Below are 23,986 nucleotides of genomic sequence, written 5' to 3'. Positions count from 1 at the left end.
AAGCTGTGGTCCCCCTATCCCAGAGAAGAGAGCTCAGCAGCAATCTATGCCAGCTCATCTGCTCCCCACCCCCATCGGGCACTTTAGGAGGCAGGAAGAGGATAAAGTATGTGTATTTATGTGGGTTTTTTTTTTTTTGATCGCTAACCTTCAATGCAGGAATTATTAAAGTCCTTGATAGGTAGTTGTGCCGGCAGTGCTGAACACCCCAATTGGTATCAGTGTGGAAAGGTGCAGGGAAAGGGGTCATTTGCATTTGAGACCACTGCCCATTCCAGGAATGACTATATCCCAGGGTTCCCCAACCCCAGCATGACTGCATTTCCAGCTGGATAATTGTTTGTTGGCGGGGGAGGGCAGTCCCGCACATTGTCGGATGCATCGAAGTATCTCTGGCCTCTACCCACGAGGTGCTGGTAATAACTTCTGGTTGTGAAAACCAAAACCGTCTCCTCACATTGCCACATGTCCCCGGGGGGGGGGGGGGGGGCGAAATCGATCAGTGGTTGGGAAACAGTAGATGTGGTAGAGAGCACTGTATCTGGAACCAGAAAATCTGGCTTCCGATCTCAGCCCTTCTGGTTCCAGCTGTGTGATCTGTCAGGTTGCACAGGGAGCCTGACTTCTTCATCTCCAAAATGGGAACAGTCCTCTTACCTTTCTGTGAGGATGAAGGCTGATAGATGGGAAAGGCCTATCACAGAGTAGAAGTTCAAAAAATGCTGCTCCTGTCCTAGTTCTGTGGTCTTTCCTGTCTGTCTCTAAATCTCAGCCTCGTTTTCTATAAAATGGGAATAATAGCCTACTTCCTAGAATTCTTATGAGGATCTAAAGAAGTAATGAATGAGAGATACCATTGCAGACAGGAATAACAATATAAAGTAAAGCACCATTTTTATTAGCTAAATGTGATGACGGGGGAAAAGCCAAAATTCTTCCAATTGCATGTGTATATGGTTGTCTTCAGCGTGCTTTTAAGGCTCTATATTTTAATGCACAGTCATACAATGAAAGCTCCTTTACAGATCTCTCATTTTATAAGACAGTAACACGAGGCCCTGAGATGAGAGTGATTTGCCAAGGTCACAGGGCAATTCAGAGATAGGACCGAGCCACACTCGGGCAATCTCACTGCGCCAGAGTCAGAAGTCAATAGAGGGCGCTCACAATAGCCTTGAGGGGCTTCCTGGAAATGTGTACAGAAAGGCCCGTGACAGACAGACCTTGGCCTGTGGTCACAGGTTGCAGCGGAGGTCACCAGCCTGGTCATTTCAGGACTGGCTGGGCTGCCAGCCAAGGGCAGACGACCACTTACTGGAAGTTCAGAAAATCTGGCCCCATTGTTAGGAAGTCAGTACAGGATGGGCTGCCCTGTGACCCTGGCGAAAGATGACTCTTAATTCCAGGGGAGGTCGGGACTATTGGGCAACTTCCCCGTGACTTTCCAGTGGGGCTCAGCACCCAGTCCCTTGCCTCTCATTCCTGAATCCCAGAACCCACAGGAAGTGGGTAGGGAGCATTCCTTGGGAAGGGCAGGTAGGGACTTAAAGGAGGGAGGAGGGGTGGAGAAAAAGAATCTTAGAGCTTGAAAGGATATTGGCCATGGTTTTGTTCCCATTCTACAGATAAGAAAACAGGTTCATAGAAGGCAAGTGGTATGATATTAGCAACATGATACAACCTAACACATAATAATATACAACATAGCACAGCATCATAATATAACATGATTCCTATATTCACTCAGTCTCCGTACCCGCCATAAATCAGCACTGCTCAGCTATGGGGACATGCAAGTGAGTAAGACATGGTCTCCGCTCTGAGCGTCAGGTTCCAAATAACCCCCTGGCTGGACTCCTTGTCCATTGTCTGTCTGTCTGTCTCTCTCCCCAGTGCTTCAAATCATCCTTCATATATCTGTAAGCATCCTTTTTAAAAAACACAGCGCTAGCTGTGTCGCCTTCTTGCTCTGCCACCTGGCAGCACCTTAATGCACCAGATCCAAACTTCCCGGGGGGCAGCCTGTATTGTGAAGAGATCACAGGTATTAGAGTTTGCCACAGCTCAAGCTGGGCTCTGCCATTCACCAGCTATGGTATCTGGCCAGCTTCCTTAGCTTCCATCAACCTGTTTCTTCAGCTGACATTCACTAAGTACCCACTGCTCTCTCCCTACCCTTGTGAAATAACATTTTATTATCCCCATGTTATAGACCAGGAAACTAGGGCTCAGAAAATAAACTTGCCCAAGGTTATACACCGAAAAGGTGGCGAGCCATGATCCAAATTATATCTTTCTCACCTCAAACCTAGGCTCTCTTTCCCCAAAGACAGTATTTGGCCTCCTCCAAATCATTAATACCAGACTTCCCCTTGGAAGCTTTGCTCACGGCAAACACGAAGTGTGCCTCTTGCCCATGAAAGTTTATATATTGCTCCTGATATCAATTTTACACTTTTGCCCAAATGACTAATAGCTTGATGATAGCAATTTTCAGACCCTATGTGAATTACAGGTGCGTGAAAATGGTCCCTTACTTATTGGAGAAGAAATGAGATCAGGGTTAATCCATCTGACCTCTTTCTTCATAGAGAGCAGGGTATTGTAGTAGACTTTTAGGTTCAATTGTTGGTATATATTTTAAGAAGAGGAATGTATCCATACCTGGGATTTTAAATATGTAGAAAACGGACAAGAGTCAAGAGAAAATGGGCAAGAAAACAATAGCTTATTTAAAAGCCCAAAATCCAACTCTTTCCTTAATGGACTACCCTTGCCTATGAATAGAAACAGTTTGACGACTGGTAGAACAATCCATTTCCTTTGCACTTTGAATACACTCTTACTGCCTTTGTGAGGCTAGAGATTTAGGGCAGGGTTTCTCAGCTTCAGCACTATTGATGTTTGAGGTCAGACATTTCTTTGTTGTGGGGGCTGTCCTGTGCATCGGGAGATGTTTAGCAGCACCAATGGTCTCTACTCCGTAGATGCCAGGAGCACCTTCCTAGCTGTGACAACCAAATACATCTCCAGAAGCTGCCAGATTTCCCCTGAGGAGCAAGGTACCTGTTCCCACTTCCCCCATGGTTGAGAACCATGGCTTTCAGGAAGGTGCTAGGGTAGAAGGAAGTGAGAACTGGTTATGAAGACTGAGGGTCTGAAATCCAGGCAGCCACATAGGAGCTCTGGGACTGTAGATGGCTCACTGGTGACCTGGAGCCTCAGGTCCCTAATCTCTTCCATGGTAAGACTCACATCTGGACCAGAGGTTCACTGTGATGAGGGGATGGGATCCCTTAGAGCAAAGGCAGCAAATACAGCTTGGGACCACAGCTCATTCTTGCATGGCCTTTGAGCTGAGAATGGTATTACATTTGTAAAAGTTGGTTTAAAAAAAAAAAAGGAGGGGCGCCTGGGTGGTGCAGTCGTTAAGCATCTGCCTTCGGCTCAGGGCGTGATCCCAGCGTTCTGGGATCGAGCCCCACATTAGGCTCCTCTGCTGGGAGCCTGCTTCTTCCTCTCCCACTCCCCCTGCTTGTGTTCCTTCTCTCTCTGGCTGTCTCTCAAATAAATAAAATCTTAAAAAAAATAAAATAAAAAATAAATTTTTAAAAAAGGAGAATTTATATGACAGAGATTGTATGTGGCCCACAAAGCCAAAAATATTTACTATCAGCTCCTTTACAGAAAAAGTTTTCCAACCCCTACTTAAACAAATGTGATTTTAAAGTCTTTTCTATACTAATGCAAGTTCCTATTTTTTAACGTGGCCTAATGCTGAAGAAATTCTGGGACTACTCGTGTCAAACTAGGCTCTGCCCAGATAGTAAGCTTCTGCTCCCTGTGGTCCTGTGGTCGGGTTTAAAGTCACGCACTCCCTACAGTCAGGCGTGGGGAAGGCCACCAAATCAGTGTGCCGTTACATTTCATCTTGTTCTTTGATGGGCTCATAATAAGAAATATGAAATGATCTGGTCTGCTTCACTTTCATTCCTCATGGACGTGGAGTTTTTTCAAGTGCGAAAAGACTTACCTCAAAATCAATAACAACAGGATTATACTTTAATGACCTCCCCCAGGAACGATATGTAATGGTGCTTCTGTTCTGAGTCAAGCCACCGCCCCAGCCAGAACTGCCACCTCGCACCCGAGAAATGATGTCCACCACAGCCATGGCCAGCATGTCGCTTTCTGCCATCAAGAACATAACCGCATTAGTTCGTTTTCCAAAAAGCCAAAGGACTGGTTGGCAAGCCCCACTAATGAGATCTGGAACAGAGTGTATGTGCTCCCCTTAGAGCTGTCTCCCATTCTTCTACCTTGCTCAGTGAACTTGTAGGACAAAGCAGAAGAGAAGGAGCAGAGCCTAGAAATAGACCCATCCTCTGAATTAGAGCAGACGCTGGGAGGACAGCCCAGCCCAGCATAGCAGAGGGAGAGGCTGGGAAAGTGGATGAGGATTCATTCGTGCATGCATTTATTCATCCATCTGCCCAATGCCTGCTACCTGCCAGCGAGGCTCCATTCAGTATCATCGGTGCTGTGACAGATGTCTCTACAGGGCTCAGAAGGATATGGAGAAAGATCTACAGCAGAGGAGGGAGGGTGGTCAGGGTGAGAGGTGAGTTGTCTAGAAAAGTGAGTGAATTTTTGTAGGTAAATGGAGAGAGGAGGGAAGGGCATCACAGAGAAGAAATCATTTGACTTAAGGCCCTAAGGCATTAGTAGCCTAACATAGTGGGGGTAACATGAACCTATTTCATAACTACCTCATCCACTGTACTGTAAGCTGTTTCATTATCCCTGCATCCTCTTTGTCTCCCACTTGAAAACAAATACCCAATACATTTGATGAATGAATGCATGCATGAGTACTCACACTGACTTATTCAGGAAATGCCACAGAATATCTGTACAGTCTTTCTCTAATAATTGTTCTTTGACCTTGGTAACTATATTCTCTCTCGGAAGACTCATCTCCTCCCTCTGGACTGTAACCTGAGGGGCCTTCATCTCAGCAGTCAACTACCCAGGTTCTGTCTACACATTGCTTTCATCTCAGTTCTTTCTTACATCTTTGTCTAGTGCTCGAAATCTGGGAGGGGGCACGTTCCCAAATCATGTATTTCTAAAGTGATCTCAGCCCATGGTGAATTCAAAATAGAACCACAACTGGTCATTGGTTTGGGGTATTTAGCACCTGTGCAGCATGACCATTGACTGAAATGGAATCAATTGAGGGGGAAAATCGTGTTCATGCCCTGAGTGTGCGTCCAAGGAAAAGTCTAGCTTCTCTTTGGGAGACCCATTACTCAATACTTACTAGTATCTCCACCTCCAGACTTTTTGCAACGTTCCCCTGATAACTTTCCTCCAATTGTCATGCTCTCTGAATATTCATATTCAATGCCTACAAAACCTCCAAAGCATGACTTGATATCTCTGCTGGTAATACCTGCAACAGGGAGAGAGACACACACAAAATGCTGAGATGCTTCAAGACCGTGACTATGGAACAACTGACTCACAGCAGTGGTAGCTAGCTTCGGCTTTGAAGTCTAAGAGATCTGGGTTGAGATCCCAGTCCTTTGACCCGATTTCAGTGTTCTCTTCTGTGTGGTTCAAACCCAAATAACTCTGAAAATGAGAAGGAAGGTGTACTGCGCATACTAGTTGCTCCAAAGTGCTAGCTCCCTTTCCTTTGCACATTCCGGTGAGGGATTCTGCCTCACCCATCTCCGCATACCCCTGTGCCTCGCACAGTACGTGGCTCGTGATTGGCACCATTTTCACTCCGCCATTTTGCACACACTACCCCTTCCTCTCTCCCCTTTCACCATTGTTCCAAAGCTGCCTCAAGCTCTAGTTCAAGTGCCATGTCCTCCACGAAGCAGACTTGGATCAGAACACCTGCTCTTCCTTCAGAGCTACCAGTGTGCTTGGTTCAGCAAGAATGATCGTGTTTGTGCAGTTCTTTTCACCCAGGTCCTCTTTGTGGCCCGGAGAGGCCAGAGTGCTGTTGGAAGATGGATAGATCTCCATGGGGAGTCTGCCTGCCTTCTGGCCCCATGATAACTTAGTCCCACAGTAGCTGTCCTATGTTTGTCTACATCTGGGGACCCATGGAGGAACCTGAATCTTGTAGATGAGGAGCGTAATTTCCAAAGCAGTAAAGTCATTTTGTCCCAATCGCTCACTCTGTAAGCGAACAGAGCTGGTTTCCAGCCCTTCATTCGGCTGGCAAGGTAAGACTAGAAAAGTCGACTAGAGCGAGGTACTGACCATTGCTGCAGAGTCCAGCTTTATCCGTGGCTCAGGTTTTCCGAAGGTTGTGAACTAGAGTTTGTACTTTTGAAATATCATTACCTTTTTTAAAACTTAAATTCAATTAGCCAACACATAGTACCTCATTAGTTTCAGAGGCAGTGTTCAACAATTCATCAGTTGCCTACAATACCCAGTGCTCATCACATCTCGTGCCCTCCTTAATGCCCATCACCTAGTTACCTCATCCCCCACTCACCTCCCTTCAGCAACTCAGTTTGTTTCCCATAGTTAAGAGTCTCTCATGGTTTGTCTGTCTGTCTCTCTCTCTCTCTCTCTGATTTCTTCCCATCCAGGTTCCCCTCCCTTCTGTGCTGTTTCTTATGTTCCACAAATGAGTGAAACCATATGATCATTGTCTTTCTCTGATTGATTTATTCCACTCAGCATAATACCCTCCAGTTCCATCCATGTCAGTGTAAACAGTAAGTATGCATCATTTCTGATGGCTGAGTAATATTCCATTGTATATATAGACCACATCTTTATCCATTCATCTGTCAAAGGGCATCTCGGCTCCTTCTACAGTTTAGCTATTCTGGACAGTGCTGCTGTGAACACTGGGGTGCGTATGGCCCTTCTCTTCACTACATCTGTATCCTTGGGGTAAATACCTATTAGTGCAATTGCTGGATCATAGGGTAGCTCTATTTTTAACTTTTAGAGGAACCTAAATCCAGAGTGGCTGCACCAGCTTGCATTTCCACCAACAGTGTAAGACGGTTTCCCTTTCTCTGCATCCTCGCCAACATTCGTTGTTACCTCTCTTGTTCATTTTAGCCATTCTGATCGGTGGGAGGTACTTTAACTTTACAATAATTATTACCAGTCCTTGTATTATTATGGCCACCACAAAGGAAAAATAATTTCAGTCCGTTATTTGATTGAGCTAAGGATTAGATTTAATATTTTCAAGGGAGTATCGAGCAACCAAGTTTACTTGCCTGCGTCCCCATCAAACTACAGACTCTGTGGGGTCAAAAACTTGTGCCTTATTCACTACTCTCTTGTCAGCGTGGCAGCTCAGTGGCTGCTGTGGAGGAGGCGCTCCGACACCATTGTCAGAATAAGCGGTTGATGAATGAAACAAGTGAGCAAATAACTATACACCAGGAGTCCTGTGGTACGGGCTTGTGACAGAAACAAATCTCAGAAGTCAGGGATCCTGAATTCAAATTCCAGTCACTTGGATAAATGGACCAAGAGGTTATGGTGTGTGTGAGTATATGCATGTGTGTAGGTGTGCGTGACTATTATATATATATACACGTATATGATTATTCAGCCTTAAAAAAGAGGGATCCTGCCATTTGCAACAGTGTGGATGAACCTGGAGGACATCCTGCTACATGAAGTAAGCCAGACAGAAAAAGAAAAAAATGGCATGATCTCACTTATATGTAGCCTCCGAAAAAGCCAAGTAAATCTCTGGAAGCAAAGAGTAGAAAGGTGGTTGCCAGGGGTGCAGAGGTGGGGGAAGTGGGCAGATGCTGGGCAAACGGTACAAAGTCGCAGTTCTGTAGGCTGAACAAGCAGGGACCTGTAACGTGCCACCCGACGACTACAGTCCCTCCTGTCGCGTGGAGAACTGAACATTCGTAAAGAGAGTAGCTTCCAGGGGCTCTCATCCCATACACGCAGGAAAAGGAACTATCTGAGAAGCTATGTTAATTTGCTTCACTGTAGTAATCATTTCCCTTTGTATACATACATCAAGTCATCATGCTTACGCCTTAACTGTGTACCCATGTTACGGTTTTTTAAAAAGTGAAACTAACAAATCCCGGTCACAGGCACCCTGTATGAGCAGAGAAAAGGCCTGTGGTCACACTGGGCTGCAGTTCCCTGATTGCGGAGAGAAGGGCTGGATTTGTCTGTCTCCAGGCCCCCCAGAGCCTCAACCTCCCCACCCTCGTGGCTGTGTGCGTGGGTTTCTGAATCACTCCCGAGCTGGGAGCGCCTGGGAGGCGCAACGCTGTGAGGCTGTGAGCACCAGGGCTTCTCCTGCCACTTCTGTTCGAGTACTTTGAATTGTTAATGCATTACTAATTGAGGAAGATTTAGCATATTTAATTGTTTTGATTAAAAAATGCTTCACCGGTGATAAACAAAAGTGGGGAGAAGGCATTCACAGGCAGAAGCCAGAGTGATTACAAGGGGAATGGTGGTGGAGGGCTGCCGGCTTACGGTGACAGGGCAGGCTGATTACAGGGATGCGGGGTGGCCGGAGGGCGCCTGCAGAGCCCTTAGGCTCTTGCGGGGTCTGCCACAGCCTGTCATGCGCAGCAGGGGGAGGAGAATTCTAGTTCGATTTGAGCAGCACCGCTCGGACTGCAAAGATTTGCCTTCCAAGGACACCAGAGTAGGGTACCAGCCAGCAAGGGAAGGTCTGTGACTTCAGAGTCCTACGATGTGAGAGCTGAAAGCACCCTTGGACACCCAGCCCGCACTTCTCATTCGTAGTTGAGATGCCCTCGGTTCATACAGGTGGAATTGTCTTGCCTCAGGTCATACAGCTAAGAAATGGTGAAGCTGAGATTCAAACTCAAGTCTGTCTCCCTTAGAAGCCTGTGGTATTTTCATTAATTCCAGTTATCACATCGGACTAAAGAATTCTGCTCTCAGAGAGAAAAATTTAGTAATTTTGTGTGTACCATCCCCATCACACTGTGAATTAAATAGGAATATGATGCAAATCTGAGTAAGTAAGGTCTTGTCCTGAGAAGCTAGCAGGTTTGGGACAATATGCTAAACAAAAACTAAGGTGTATCCGGAGAGTTGCGTGTTTCAATATACGAGGGTTAGAAGAGGAGTCTCTCATCAGAAGCTGTAGGGGAGGCCAAATCAGAGCTGTGTGCTGAGCACCCCTGGGAAACCAAGACCAGTAAGCTGGGGCAGGGAAGGGGGTGCAGAGGAGGTCAAACGTAGTGGCAAAATCCAACACTTGAAACTGGTATTGGAAGCCAAGACACAGAACCAGACACATCTTGCTTCCATCAAGTAAAGAGTAGGGGAGGGAGAGGGGAGAGAGAGCAGAGAAAGGTCTGGAGCAACTGTGTGGCACTTGCCCAGGTGGGTGTGTTGTATGGGTGGTAGCTGACCTTTGAACAACACGGGGGTTCGGGGTGCTGACCCTCCACACAGTTCAAATCCAAGTATAGCTTTTGACTCCCCCAAAACTTAACTACTGTTGATGGGAGTCCTTACGGTTAACATAAACAGTTGATAGACACATATTTTATATATTATATGTTTTATATACTATATTCTGACAATAAAGTAAGCTAGAGAAAAGAAACTTATGAAATCATAAGAGAAAAATGTATTTATAGAAAAAAATCCACATATAAGTGGACCCACACATTTCAAATCCATGTTGTTCATAGGTCACCTGTATTTATAGAACCAAAGAATGATCTGCCATGGCCCCACCCCATCCCATCAAGGCTGGACTCCTTAGATGTCAGCTTTGGAATATCACACTGGTATTTGTTTGGAGGTCTTGAGCTCAGTGAACTCTGAAGTTGATGTTTCCCAAACCTGGTTACACAGTGAGATCATCTGTAGTGCTTATTAAAAAGACACGTTCCTGGGGCACCTGGGTGGCGCCGTCGTTAAGCATCTGCCTTCGGCTCAGGGTGTGATCCCAGCGTTCTGGGATCGAGCCCCACACAGTCTCCTCTGCTAGGAGCCTGCTTCTTCCTCTCCCACTCCCCCTGCTTGTGTTCCCTCTCTCGCTGGCTGTCTCTCTCTGTCAAATAAATAAATAAAATCTTTAAAAAAAAATACACGTTCCTGTGTCCCACCTCTATCAGTTCTAATTCTGTATTTCTGAGTCACCAGCCATCTGCATTTAAACAGATAACCCAGATGATTCCTCGTCAGTGCCTCTGGGACCAGATATTGAGTAGTGTGGTACTACAGAGAACTCCAGAGGCCTGTCACAGAGCACTGGCCTCTGCCCTCTCTCAGTCAATGCTTTTGTCAATGCCTTGGATATGGACTTAGCAGCCAGGCTCATCATATCCACCCAAAAGAAGTAACTAGGAAAAGCCAAGGATCATTCAGATAAAGAATCAGGATTCAAAAAGCCCTCAGAAGGTTTGGAAGGATAGACACACCAAGCATGGCAAAATGAGGCTCATTTGGGAAAGCTGTAACCTCCTTCCCTGGGGAGAAAATACCATGCACGAGCACAATAGGAAATGGGCACAGCTTAGAAAGCAAGAGAAAAGGCTGTGGAGTTTTGGATAACTTCCAGCTCAGGAAGACAATGAAGCCAGGTGAAAAACCAGGGGAAAATTATAATCAATAAAGTAAAGGAGGAGATAATCTCACTCTCTCTGTGTAGCTTAGAGAAACCCAGAATCTGGGGTCCACATTTTTAAAAGGAAATAAGAAAAAAGGACTTTCACTCATCATTGTTTAGCCTTAAAAAAAGAAGGAAATCCTTCATATGCAACAACATAGGTGAATGTGCAGGACATTACGCTAGATGAAATAATCACGGAAGGACAAACCAGCATGGTTCCAGTTATACGAAGTATTAAAGATAATCCAACTATCAGAGCGTAGAATGGTGATTTGCGGGAGGTGGGAGGGGGAAATGAGTAGTTGCTAATCAATGGGCATAATGTCTCAAATGTCAGTCCTAGAGATCTGTTGTCCAACATTGTCTCTATAGTTAAAAAGACTGTATCGTACACTTACAAATTTGTGAAAAGAGTAGATTTCATGTCAAGTATTCTTTAAAAAAAAAAAAAGATTATTTGAGAGAGAGAGAGCACGTGCAATCAGGGGGAGGGGGGAGAGAGAATCTCGAGCAGATGCCCCACAGGGTGCAGAGCCCTAAGCAGGGCTTGATCCTAGGACTCTGAGTTCACAACCTGAGTTGAAACCAGGACTTGGATGCTTAACCAAATTTGCCACCCAGGCTCCCCTAACGTTAAGTGTTCTTACCACGATAAAACTAGAGTGAGAAAAGCAAGTAGGGAATGATTGGAGAAGAGTAGCATGGGGGTGAAGAAATTCAAAACATATCCTTTGGGAATGTTTGAAGGGATGGGGGATGTTCACCTGAGAAAAAGAGAAAAGATCTCTCTCTAAGAGAGCTCAGTGGAACTAGACTCAGCTCTCCAGAGGGTTGTCTTGAGGAAGAGGAATGAGGCTTACTTGTGTGGTTGCAAGGGCAAGAACTAGGACCCAAAGGGCAGAAGCTATAGGAAGACAGATTTAAGCTCAACATAAGATAAATCATCCTGATGGTCACAGGCCAAGGAGATCTGAGTTGTTTCATAAGGGCAGTGAGCTCCCCATACTGGGAGGGTACCAAGCAGAGGCTGACTATTTGCCTATAAGAAGTGCAGTAGAAGGGTTTGAAGAGTTGACCCGTGGTCTTTTAAGGTTTCTTCTAAAGCCACGATTCTGAAACTTTAAGAGCACACCAGAACACCTGAAGAACATTTGAAACAAGTGTGATAAGTGCTTAATAATGTCTGAATGTGCGCCAAACATTTGGGAAATAAGGACTAAAGACCATTTGCTCTCCGTGAGTTCACAGGCAAGTGTGAAGAAATGGAAGGGAATGAAACTGCCCTGTGCGAGGAGAGCTGTGAAAGAGGCCAGCGGAGTCAGGGGAGTCTTCCTTGGAAGTCAGATAAAGGATATGAGAGGCAAGTCTGAAAAGATGAGTAGGGATTAGCCAGACAAAGCAGATGTTGGGAGCAGAGGGAGACCATGTGGAGGCCTTGTGTCCCTGGCAGCAAGATTCTGCTCAGAAAGGCCAACCTGACCTAAACTCAAAAGTAGAAAAGAGGGAGATGCCAAGCAGTGGAAGGAGTACTGGGAGCCTCCGGGTTCCTTCCCACTCTAGCCTAAACCCGAGAAGAGCTGTTGGGTTGCCCACCTGGTAGGCCAGGAGCACAGAGAACATGTCTCTGGCCACCATGTCTGGTGCTCCTTTCCCACCTGGTCTTGGCGAGGTGTTGGAGAGGCCGGATCAATGTGACTTGGAGGCAGAACCAAGCAGTTTGACTTCCGAGGCGCCAGAACGCAGCAAGTCTGTCACTCCTCAGATGAAAAGCACCAGGTGGAAAACAGCAGGTGTAATACATTATTTATCTCTTTGCAACAAACAAATGCCATTCGGGTTGCTGTGATCTGTCTGCTGTGTTGCTTTGCTACGTTGGTTGCCCCCAAAGACAGCTTCAGAAGGAAAGGAAAGACTCATATAGTGTATTTCGTGCCATAACACTGGAAAAGATGATTGTTTAGCTGGGAAGTGTAGACTAACTTTACCTGCCCCCCCCCCCCGCTGTTGTTTATCCATTGAAACTGATGCTTCTTCTCCACCGCCTAAGAATAATAGTATAAGTACCTCTATGCCTTTCATATGCTGTTTCCTCTCCCACTCAATTCTAGAAAGTCTTTCTTCTCTCCCAAGGGCCCAAGTCTGTGTCTCCATGGAATCCTTGTGTGTCCCCCAGGGTATCCCTGTGCTTCTTCTCTCCAGCATAGTATTTAGCATACTCTAACAATTGTCAGTTTCTCGGTCTGTTCTTCCAATTATCCTGCAGACTTATAAAATTGTCTCTTGGGTTTACAGGTCTTGGCACAGAGCCTGGCATGTGACAAGCCCCCAGGAGTGCTCAGGGATGAGCTGATTCCAACCAATCTAGACAATGCCTCTAAAATGTTTTGGTAGTCCCAGATCTCCTTTTGGTTGATGATACAAATCACATCTTTGTAATATCTCACACTTGATTAAGAGATGATATTTTATAAAGCACTTGTGTCTGCATCCTCTCATTGGAGGCTCACAACAATCTTAGGGAGCCAGGGGGATTTATCCATTTTGTAGGCTCAGTGGTTAGAAAAAGCAGTAATTGGGGGCGCGTGGGTGGCGCAGTCGTTAAGCATCTGCCTTCGGCTCAGGGCGTGATCCCAGCGTTCTGGGATCGAGCCCCACATCAGGCTCCTCCGCTAGGAGCCTGCTTCTTCCTCTCCCACTCCCCCTGCTTGTTTTCCCTCTCTCGCTGGCTGTCTCTCTGTGTCAAATTAATAAATAAAATCTTTAAAAAAAAAAAAAGAAAAAGCAGTAATTGTGGTGGTTAAGAATGCGAACCCTGGAGTCAGAGTTTTATGTTCACTAGGAGTGTTGGGTAAGTTACCTGAACCTCTTTGTGCCTTATTTTCCCCATTTAAAATAAAATGGGAGTGATAGTTTTCACACATGGGTCCCTAAAAACAATGTTTGACACAATCAAGTGTTCAACAAATCTTAGCTATTAGTAAGTCTCTTGCCCAAAATGCCCTAACACGCAGGCCCAAGATGTTTGGTGCGTTACACGCAAAGGCCGTGCGTGCTTCTTTGCGGCACGTCAGTGTTAACAGTGCAGGGAAATGCGTCTCGTGTGACACAAGGAACAGCAGCCTTCCCAACCCCCTGGTTCCATGATCACCTCGTTCCACAAAGCGGCTCAGAGAAAGGAATCCATGCTCCCAATGGGCAATGCTGGGACAGCAGTCTCAGGTCTCCCTCCTCACTGGTAACAGGTGTCTGCAGGGACTCTGGCCCTTCTAGATAGATGATTTTGGCCGCACATATATATATATACAAGAGGCAGTATAGCTGAGGGGGCTGATGTGGCCATGACAAGAGTCAGAATAGCAGAGAGCCTCAGTCTTTCTGGACTGGAGACTGCCTGAGCTAAAATTCGCCTCTGCACACTTACTATCTGGGCAAATCGTCAAACCTCTGTGTGCTACAGTATTCTCATCGTCGGGTGGCGGCTTTCATGGTGTCTACCTCATACGGTTGTCTGTGGTGGTGAAGTGAGTTAAGTTGTAGTGTGTACAATGCTCGGGATGGAGCCTGGCTCAGAACCAGCAAAACCAGCAATAATGGTCAAGTATTACTGTTATTTCTACTGCCACGAATGTTACAGCATACTTGGACTGAGCTACTGGTCCCTGATGCTGAGCCTGGAAAATCAGGGAATGACGGAGGCTGAGGAGTTTGTCAAAACAGATTTTTTTTAAAACAGATTTTATTTATTTATGTGACAGAGAGAGAGAAAGCACACAAGCAGGGGGAGAGGCAGAGGCAGAGGGAGAAGCAGGATTCCCCACTGAGCAGGGAGCCCGAGGCAGGGCTCAGTCCCCGGACCCCAAGATCATGACCTGACTGAAGGCAGATGCTTAACCAACTGAGCCACCGAGGCACCCCCCAAAATAGATTTTCTTAATCCACATTTCTGCAGTGGGCCACAAATGAGTGAAGATTGAGAAAACACCCACATTTGGTAAGTACATATTATGTGCTGGGTAAAGCCTTCCCATGTGCTATCTCATTTCATATTCACACATCTCTTCACAACACGTACAATTATTCCCATTTTTGAGACGAGTAAACAGAGGCTTAAATAATTTAAGTCACTTGCCCAAAATTATACAATAAGTAAATAGAACGGGGATTGAACCAAGGTCTGTGTTGAAAGCCCATCTCCTCCATGCCACATTATGTCACCTATGGGAAAGAGGCTAAGAGTGGCTCTGGGGGTAATTTTGACATCATCACACCTTTTTCTCCTTAAAGGCTGGGGCTATTTCAGTGACAGAGGTGGCAATTCAAAATCAGGGAAAGATCAGGAGAATAGTGCCCGAGAGTGTCTCAGTTCCATATGCAAATGACTTAGGGGGGATGGGGACAAAGCCAAGACACCAGGAGTCTGTCAGTCAATCAATACCATCCATCACTGTGAAGCCTGGTTGTCATGGTAACTGGGGATAAAGCCTGGAGCCTGTTAGAATCTAGTGCCTGTCTGTTCAGGGTGACTGGTTGGTTAGCAGGCACAGCAAAAGACCCTCTGGGCCAGGCCAGACTGCTTAGTAAATATAAGACCTTTCGCAATCAGATTCCTGCCCAGCTTACCCTCTGCACTGTCCAATCCAGCCCAGACTCTTTAGGAATCTACCCCGATTCTACAGAGTGTAGGAAAGCTCCCGAGGAGGCCCAGCAGAGATGGGCTTGGATTTTGAGCCTCTCTTGCTAGGAAGACACCGAGCCCCTGCTGTGGACCAGCAGCAGCCTATGCGTGAGACTCTGGGAACACATCATTAACAAGGTGCATGATGGAGACAGGAAGCTGCAAAGTGGGCTATATCGAGCTAAATCCCAGGTGCACGGAAGCACCTAAGAAGGCTCCCAACCCAAAACCATGGAGACAGAAAAGCTGCCTGGAAGGGTCCTATCTAAGCAGAGACCAACGATGAATAAGCACTAACCAGGTGAAGAAGACAGCGTATAGGGAGGGAAGCAGAAATCCAGGTAGAAGAAACAGCACGTCCCTTCGTACAAAGCCCCAGGGAGAAAAGGGGTAGGATTAAGTTGAGGGACCAGCAAAAGCACAGTACAGCGCAGCCCAATGCTGAGTAATGGGGCTAGAGGGCTGAGCAGGGCCAGAGCATGCTCCCTTGAACGCTGGCCATCTTATCCAAGGCCAGGAACACTCCTGTTCTCAATGGTCACCTTCGCTTGGCTCCAGCAACTTGCCATGCTGCAAATTGTCATCCTCTCTGTGGCTCCCTGGAGGCCAACACTGACTCCATTTCCAGGTTACTGATGTTATCACTCTTCCTGCCATAACTCAGCCATAGGATTTCTCTCATTAATGCACTGGCCTCGGGGGCAAGCCCTCCGCAACAGAGTGTGGCCTTCGGGTGAACCTGGACCCTTGTCTCCTACCACTTACTCTCGCCCATTTGCTGCTTCAGCCACGCCCATGAGACTCCCTCCACCCAGAAACCCTAGCTCCCTTCTCCGTTAGGCAAGCTCCTACTCCTAATTTTTGGATTCAGGTTTGAATGTCTTTGGAGTCTAGAAAAGGAGAGGGTAGGAAAGGATGGGTTGCTCTCTCCCTTGTGCTTCTACTGTATTTGTTTCTATTGGAGCATTTTCACACTGTATTATTCTCAGTCCCCAACTCACTGCACATTTCTCCAGGGCGTGGAGCTGTGTGTTTCATCACTTTGTCTCTGGAGATCGTGGGTTCTTATTGGCTGGATGAGTGGTTGGAAGGATGAACAGAGGGAGAGAAGGAGGGAGGGATGCAGATTAGATTAGGAAAAGGGTTCCCCTCAGAGATTTCCTGCCTCTTATTTTGGGTAACAAGGAAAAATATTGTTTTCTACTCAGCACCTTCCTGAAAGGGAATTATAAGCAAGCAACAGCAATAATATATAAATGTGATGGAAAAAATGAGAATTTGAGGGACTTAAATTACACATTCATCCTATCGCCATGACTCCCCATACACAGCTTAATCATCTAGGCTGCCTTTGTCTCATTCTCTTAAAGGAATAAAAATGCACAGCCCACTTTCCCTCCTTCCCCCCTTCTGCGCCTCTGACAGACATCACTAATTGATCACAGCACAGCCGGCCTGAGTGTTTGTCCTGTATCGTAATCCTGCTAGCATTTGCTATTGAAGCCAGCTGCTATTATTTGCTTAGACCCTTTTTCTGGTCATCAAGGCTCTGAGGCTCACCTCTTTGAGTGCCTCGAGTGCCGGCACACCGCGCTTGTTCCCAGCCCTGTGACTGTACCTAAGCTCAGAACAGACAACCTCGAGCTGGGCAATGTAACCCTTCGCAATTCTGCCAGTAACAGTTCCTGATCAGCAGATCAAACCGATCCCAAACTGCATTTAAGAAAGTGTATTGAGAGGGGCGCCTGGGTGGCACAGCGGTTAAGCGTCTGCCTTCGGCTCAGGGCGTGATCCCGGCGTTATGGGATCGAGCCCCACATCAGGCTCCTCCGCTATGAGCCTGCTTCTTCCTCTCCCACTCCCCCTGCTTGTGTTCCCTCTCTCGCTGGCTGTCTCTATCTCTGTCGAATAAATAAATAAAATCTTTTAAAAAAGTGTATTGAGTATAAATCTCCCTTAGTCATTTTTAAAACCTGATTTAACCACTTTCAAAGCTATCACAATCTGTTTAATGTTTTTTAAAAAGGAGAGAAGTGAAAAAATAAAAATAAAAAAGTAAATGAAATCAAATATCCAGATGGACCCCAAGAAGCATAGAGCTGGGAATTAGAAGTCCTCACATCAAACCTCACCTTGCTCCTAGCCAGTGGTTTCACCTTGGACATGGCATTCTACTTTTCAGTGCCTGGTTTTCCTTGTTTGTGAAATGGGGCAGGCATAAGACAGCTCAAAGCATTGCTGGGAGGCTTGAGTGAGATGATATTCATGGAAGCACTCAGCGCTGCCTGCCACAGCACTCAGTTAGAACTCCCATCTTTCATTGCCATTTGGATAAACTGTTTCATTGGATGAGACTTCCCAGGCCTATCTTGGCAGGAATTACTTACATCTCCCTCTAGGTTTCTACCTTGTCTGCCTTCCTGGGATGCTCAGTTTTATAGGTCGATTTGACTGGCCCGTGGTTGTGTCCCCATATTGAGTTGGACAATATTCTGACTGTTTCTGGGAAGGTATTTTTGGTGAGATCAACATTTAAATCAGTACACTGAGTAAAGCAGATTGTTCTCCCTAATGTGGGTGGGCCTCACCCAATCAGTAGACGTCCCAAATAGAACAAAAATGCTGAACCTCTCCTGAGTAAGAAAGGATTCTTGCTGCCTGATTGCCTTCAAGCTGGGACTTCAGCTTTTTTCCTGCCTTTGACTCATACTGAAACATCAGCTCCTCCTGGGTCTCACGCCTGCCAACCTTTGGACTAGAACTAAACCATCAGCTCTCCTGGGTCTTCAGCTTGCCAATCACAAATCTAGGGACTTGTCAGACTCCATAATTGTGTGAGCCAATTCCTTAGAATAAAGCTCTATATCCTGTTGGTTCTCTGAAACCAGTTAGTTAGAACCTCAACTGACATACCTCCTAATGCCTTCCTTATGGCTACTGATTATTTTTCCTTTATTTAAAGTAATGAGATACGTATCTATAGTCAGTGGAACATACTAGATGGTATTTTTAATGATTTTTTTTTACTACCCTGAAAACTAAGCAATACACTTGACTCCATGATCCAGCCCACACACATCCAGATAAAATAAGTTTCAATACTTCATCATACTTTGATGCACTCTGATATTTTCCATCCTATTTTATTCTATTTCATTTTATTAAATGCTGATCATGACCCACTAACTTTCTTTTACAATCTACTAATGGACTATGACCCGCAGTTTGAAAAATCCTACAAAAAACATCTCTGAGACATTATAGCATGTCGGTTAATATCACAGGTTCTTGGGTTTGACTCCTGGCTCCACCAGATAATAGCACCATGACCTTGGGCAAGTTATTTAACGTCACTGAGCTTCAGTTCTTAATTTGTAAATTGGGGATTATAGTATCTTCTTCCCAGGTCTTTCTTGAGGATTAAATGAGATAGTACATTTAAAGTGTTTGACTCAGTGTCTGCTACAGTGAAATGCTCAGTAAATGTTGACTGTCTGGCCACCTCTGCTACAGCCTAAGCCTCTGATATACGGTATCAGAATGAATGATAGAATGTGTGGGAAAATGTTGGGGAGATAAATACTTGGGCAGTCTACAAACTCTACACCAGAAGATGTTGATTCAATCCTGACTGAATCCTGTTGAGTGATTTACTCAGGCGTTTTGGACCTCAGCTTTCTCTCTATAAAATTGAGGAGAATACTAACACACCTCCTCATAGGGTATTAGGAAGATTATCTGTAATATTAGATGTGACTATGTCCTACTTTACCAATATTAGGAGTTATTATATGTAAATATATTTTATTAAAACCAAATATTTCAGGTAGCTCTAAGTACAGTGAAGTTTGAAAATTAATGCATTTTAGGTGGTAACCAGTTTGGTTGTCCACACAATAAATCATTCCTGACAATAATGAGATGATTATGACAAAGAGAAACCCCATTACCTTCTATGCACCCTCAATGAGAGGAACCATGTTGGTATCTAGACAGTGCTTACTATGTTTGTGTGCTTTAATAAGTGTTTGTTGAATGAAATCTAAAGGAATGAGTCAGTAAAGGAAGGGAAGGGGCAGGGAGGAAGAGCATGTGAAATTATAATTGACATCAACTTTAGTGCTCACTTTGGCATCACATATACTAAAACTGACATTAACCGTAGTGAGTTTTAATTGTGTTTCTGTAGCTTTTTCTACCCTGTGAGTTAGGTGGTAGACCAGCTGGCCCAGGGCCCCTCGCTGGAAGGTGATGATCACTGACAGGCAGAATGTACTGTGCTCTTGCTGGAAGGGTCTTTCCCAGGGTCACTGTTATCTGGCATCCATCAGGGGGAGGAATGATGGAACACAGGCACTGATTTGGGCAGAGTTGTTAACACTTTGAAAGATAGTGATGAGAATTCAAAGCGATCTTGACGAATGGGAGAAGCAGTCCCTCCAAAACCGGATGGAGTTCCAGGGACAGAAATGAATGACCTTGATCAAAAAAATGGGCAGGTGGAAGAGAAGGCATGATTGCTGAGGCTCCAAGACTACAGCAAAAGCATCGGCCACTGCGCGCTGGACACAATGATAACAATTTCCTTTCTATTTGAACTGTGTTTCAGAGCTGCCCAATGGCAGTGCCCTATGAGACCGGTTATCTTGTTATTCTCACTTTACAGAGGAGAGGGCGGTTAATATTATAGAGTTAATAACTGAAAAGCTGGGAATAAACTAAAGCACGTGGTAATAATAAAACCTCCATGTACAGCAGCAACAGGTAATGTTTTTTAACTCTTACTATATGCCGGGCACTGGGCCACGTGCTCACGTACCCAGTTTCATTTCATATTCACAAGAATCCTATGAAGTATGTACTATCGTTGTCTCATTAGAAGAACAGAAAACTGAGGCGTGAGGAGGATAACCATGAAGGTCACTTGGCTAATAAATGGTGGAAATGATTTGAATCCAGGCAATCTGATTCAGAACCTCTTCCAGAAATTGATATTTATTGGGAGCTTGTTAGAGGCCGAGCACTGTACTAAATATCTTCTGTGGATACGTTCATTCATTCCTCATAACTACTCTGAGAGAAATGCCATCAATACTTGCAGCTTAACAGGTTAAGAAATTGCGACTTAAAATGATTAAATAACCTTCCCACGGTCACACAGCTAGTAAGTGACAGAGCCATGTGCTGAACCACTGTGCTATGCTACTATTATCCTGCATTCGAGGGGGAAAAATATCTAAACACTTACACGGAAGATGCGGTTAGAATTATTCAAACAAACCTTGGTTATCATTCCTATTTGGGTCTTGAGAAGCTGAGGTTTAGAGAAATTACCCTCATCAAGGTCATGCAGCTACTAACTGGTGGAACCAAGATGCACAGCCAGATATGCCTGACTCCTAGGTTCCTTGTTACTAGGTCACTAGCAGATGTTTTCCTTCTATAGTCCTTGATCACATGACTTTACAACCTACTGACCCCACCTACAACTGTAATCCTAGATAGTAACTACTATTTGGACAGTGTTTACTTATCACAGTGCTTTTAACAAATATTTTCTTGGGTAATTCTTCTAACAGCCTTTGAAAGTAGTTTATTGTCCATATATTAGTGACATGAAAACTGAGACTCAGAGACATTAAGTATTAGCTTTCAGATGGCAGTGTCTGCATGAAAAGCAATGATAATTTAGTTGGAAAATATATTTTTACAACACACTGCCTGCTGGCTTTCATGGGGCCAGGCAGTGCTGCTGGTTTCCCTCACAGGCAAAGCATCAATAGAAGTCGATTTCTGTAAGCTCTCTGCAGAGTCCTTTCAAATGGCCAAAATCCATATAATCATGAACCTCTAGGGGCTTGAGGACCATTCATTTACTTTCTATTCCATGCATGGTTTCCGTTACAGCATCCCTGATAAAGGTATCCAATCAGATTTACTTAGATTCTTAGATGCTGATAGGAAACTATTTCCTGTTATGTTTTGAGAGACGAAGGGCACAGAAGCTGAAACAGAGGTGTTAGGACCTATCTACATTAGCCACAAAACAGGAGTCCAGAGCAGACCTCTCCTATCTTTGTCCTAAGGGTATCTATGGAATATCCACTCACCTCTGATACTTTTCTCATTTTACATGTCGACGTGGATGGAGAGCACTGGCAGAGAAAACACAGCATAACCTGGGGAGCAATAGTTATGGGAATGGAGAGGAAGGCCTAGAGTGTAGGTACTGAGATGACTAATGAGACACGTGAGGAGAGAGGGAGGAAGTCAGAATTATTCCCAGATTGTGAGTCTGGACAAAGGCAGCTGGGATAAAAGGGAAAGAAGCCTGGACTATAACTCAGAATAACTTGTATATTTCTCACTTACTAGTCATAAAGCTTTTCAGCCTTGTTTCCTTCATCTTAGAGGTAAGGAAACCTTTCCTCTTACAGATCTTTGGGAGATTAAGTAAGAAGAAATGCCAACAGCCAACAGACATGGAAAGATGCTTAACATCACTGATCATCAGGGAGATGCAAATCAAAACCACAGTGAGGTATCACCTCTCACCTGTTAGGATATCTGTTATCAAAAAGATAAGTGATCACAAGTGCGGTTGAGGACGTGGCATAAAGGGAACGCTGTGTGCTGTTGGTGGGAATGTAAAGTCGTACAGACACCATGGAAAACAGAATGGAGGCGCCGCAAGAAATGAACAATACAACTATCTGTATGATCCAGCCATCCGACTTTTGTGAATACATGCAAAGGAAATGAAATCATTATCTAGAAAAGATATCTATACTCCCTTGTTCATAGCAGCATTAGTCAGATTAGCCAAGGTTCAGAAACAATGTAAGAGACAGATGGATGGGAATGGAAGGAAAATGTGGTACAGATGCAGACGGGAATATTACCCAGTCATTTGGGACAACATACACGAACCTGGAAGACATTATGACAGGTGGAATAAGGCAGACATAGACAGACAATACTGCATGGGTGGAACCCAAAAAAAAATCAACTTCATAGAAACCGAGAACAGAAAAGGGATTACCAGAGCTGAGGGTGGGAGAAATAGGGAGAAGTTGTTGAAAGGGTACAGACTCTTAGTTATCAGATGAGTAAGTTCTGATGTATCACGTGGTGACTGCAGTTGATAACACTGTATCACATAATTGAATTGCTAAGAGAATAAAACTGAAATGTTCTCACCAAAAAAAAAAAAACAGGTGAATATGCAAAAACAGTATGCAGGTTCCTCAAAAAATAAAGTTACCACATGATCCAGCAATTCCACAACTCAGTATCTATACAAAGAAAATGAAAATACTAATTAAAAAAGATAGAGGCCCCCTTATGTCTTTTTGACTGAAGCCATTCTGACAGCTGTAAGGTGATATCTCATTGTGATTTTTATTTGCATTTCCCTAACAATTAGTGGTGTCGAGCACCTTTTCATGTGCCTGTTGGTCATCTGTATGTCTTCTCTAGAAAAATGTCCTTGGATTTTTCTGCCCACTTTTTAATTGGATTGTTTATTTTCTTGTTCTTAAGTTGTATCAGTTCTTTATATACTTTGGGTATGAACCCCTTCTCACATATATCATTTGCAAATATCTTCTTCCATTTTGTAGGTTGCCTTTTCATTTTGTCGATGGTTTCCTCACTGAACTGAAGCTTTTTAGTTTGGCCTAGTCCCAATTGTTTATTTTTGCATTTGTTTCCCTGCCTTTAAGATCCAAAATTTGCTGAGACCAATTGCTTGCTGCCTATGTTTTCTTCTTGGTGTGTTATGGTTCAAGTCTTACATTCAAGTCTTTAAACCATTTGAGTTGATTTTTTTTATAATAATATTTTTTTTGATATAGTGTAAAATACTGGTCCAGTTTTCCCAATGCTGTTTATTAAAGAGAATTTTCTCTCTCCATTGGATATTCTTGCCTCCTCTGTCATAAATTAATTGTCCATATATGTGTGGGTTTATTTCTGGGCTCTCTATTCTGTTCCATTGACCGGTGTGTCTGTTTTTATGCCAATACCATACTGTTTTTATTATAGCTTTGTAGTATAGTTTGAAATCAGGGAATGTGATGTCTCCAGCTTTGGTCTTTTTTCTCAAGAATATTTTGACTGTTTGAGGTCTTTTGTGGTTCTGCCCAGGTTTTAGAACCATTCGTTCTAGTTCTCTGAAAAAAAAAATGTCATTGGAATTTTGGTAGGGATTGCATTGTATCTGTAGATTGCTTCAGGTGGTATGGACATTTTAACAATATTCTTCCAGTTGGTTGGCACAGAATAGCTGTCCATTTATTTGTATCTTCTTCAATTTCTTTCATCAGTGTCCTGCCATATCAGAGACTTTTACAAGACCTGTATACTGAAAACTATAAGACATCCTCTTATTTTTGATGCATGGTTTCATGCTGTCTTTGAGGGAGAAGCGTTTTATCTAAAGGATACATTAGAAGAAAACAGCCTTGTGCATCCTCTAGGGTGAACCCAGAGAGGATCTGAGGCAAACCCAAGGACAAAAGATTCCTCCAGAGCAAACCAGCCAGTGTGTTCACTTAAATCGTTCCATACCAAGCTCATCTCTTTGAGGACATGAACGTACACCACACGGGGTGTTTCTTAGAAACGAGCACTTTATAGAATATAAATATTATTTGATATGGATCAAAGATACA

The 23,986-nt window shown here is 44.5% G+C and overlaps 1 protein-coding gene across 3 annotated transcripts in view; it reads right to left on the bottom strand.

Annotated features, from left to right (window-relative positions):
• Window positions 1–23,986, bottom strand: part of C8A (complement C8 alpha chain) — a 62,618-nt gene that overhangs the window by 4,639 nt on the left and 33,993 nt on the right. For 2 of the 3 annotated variants that reach the window (XM_045802236.2, XM_087865919.1), the window contains exons 8-9: window positions 5,324–5,455; window positions 4,034–4,191 (exon numbers count right to left, since the gene is read on the bottom strand). In XM_045802236.2, the coding sequence (XP_045658192.1) occupies window positions 4,034–4,191; window positions 5,324–5,455 (290 nt within the window). Of the gene's footprint in view, window positions 1–877; window positions 2,023–4,033; window positions 4,192–5,323; window positions 5,456–23,986 lie in introns of those variants that run through there. The other variant, XM_087865920.1, reaches the window with a different exon arrangement.

The sequence above is a fragment of the Ursus americanus genome, chromosome 12 (assembly GCF_024610735.1).
Source record: "Ursus americanus isolate L20-20 chromosome 12, mUrsAme1.1.p, whole genome shotgun sequence".
NCBI classification, from domain to species: Eukaryota; Metazoa; Chordata; class Mammalia; order Carnivora; family Ursidae; genus Ursus; species Ursus americanus.
This window is presented reverse-complemented; position numbering and strand designations above follow the sequence as displayed.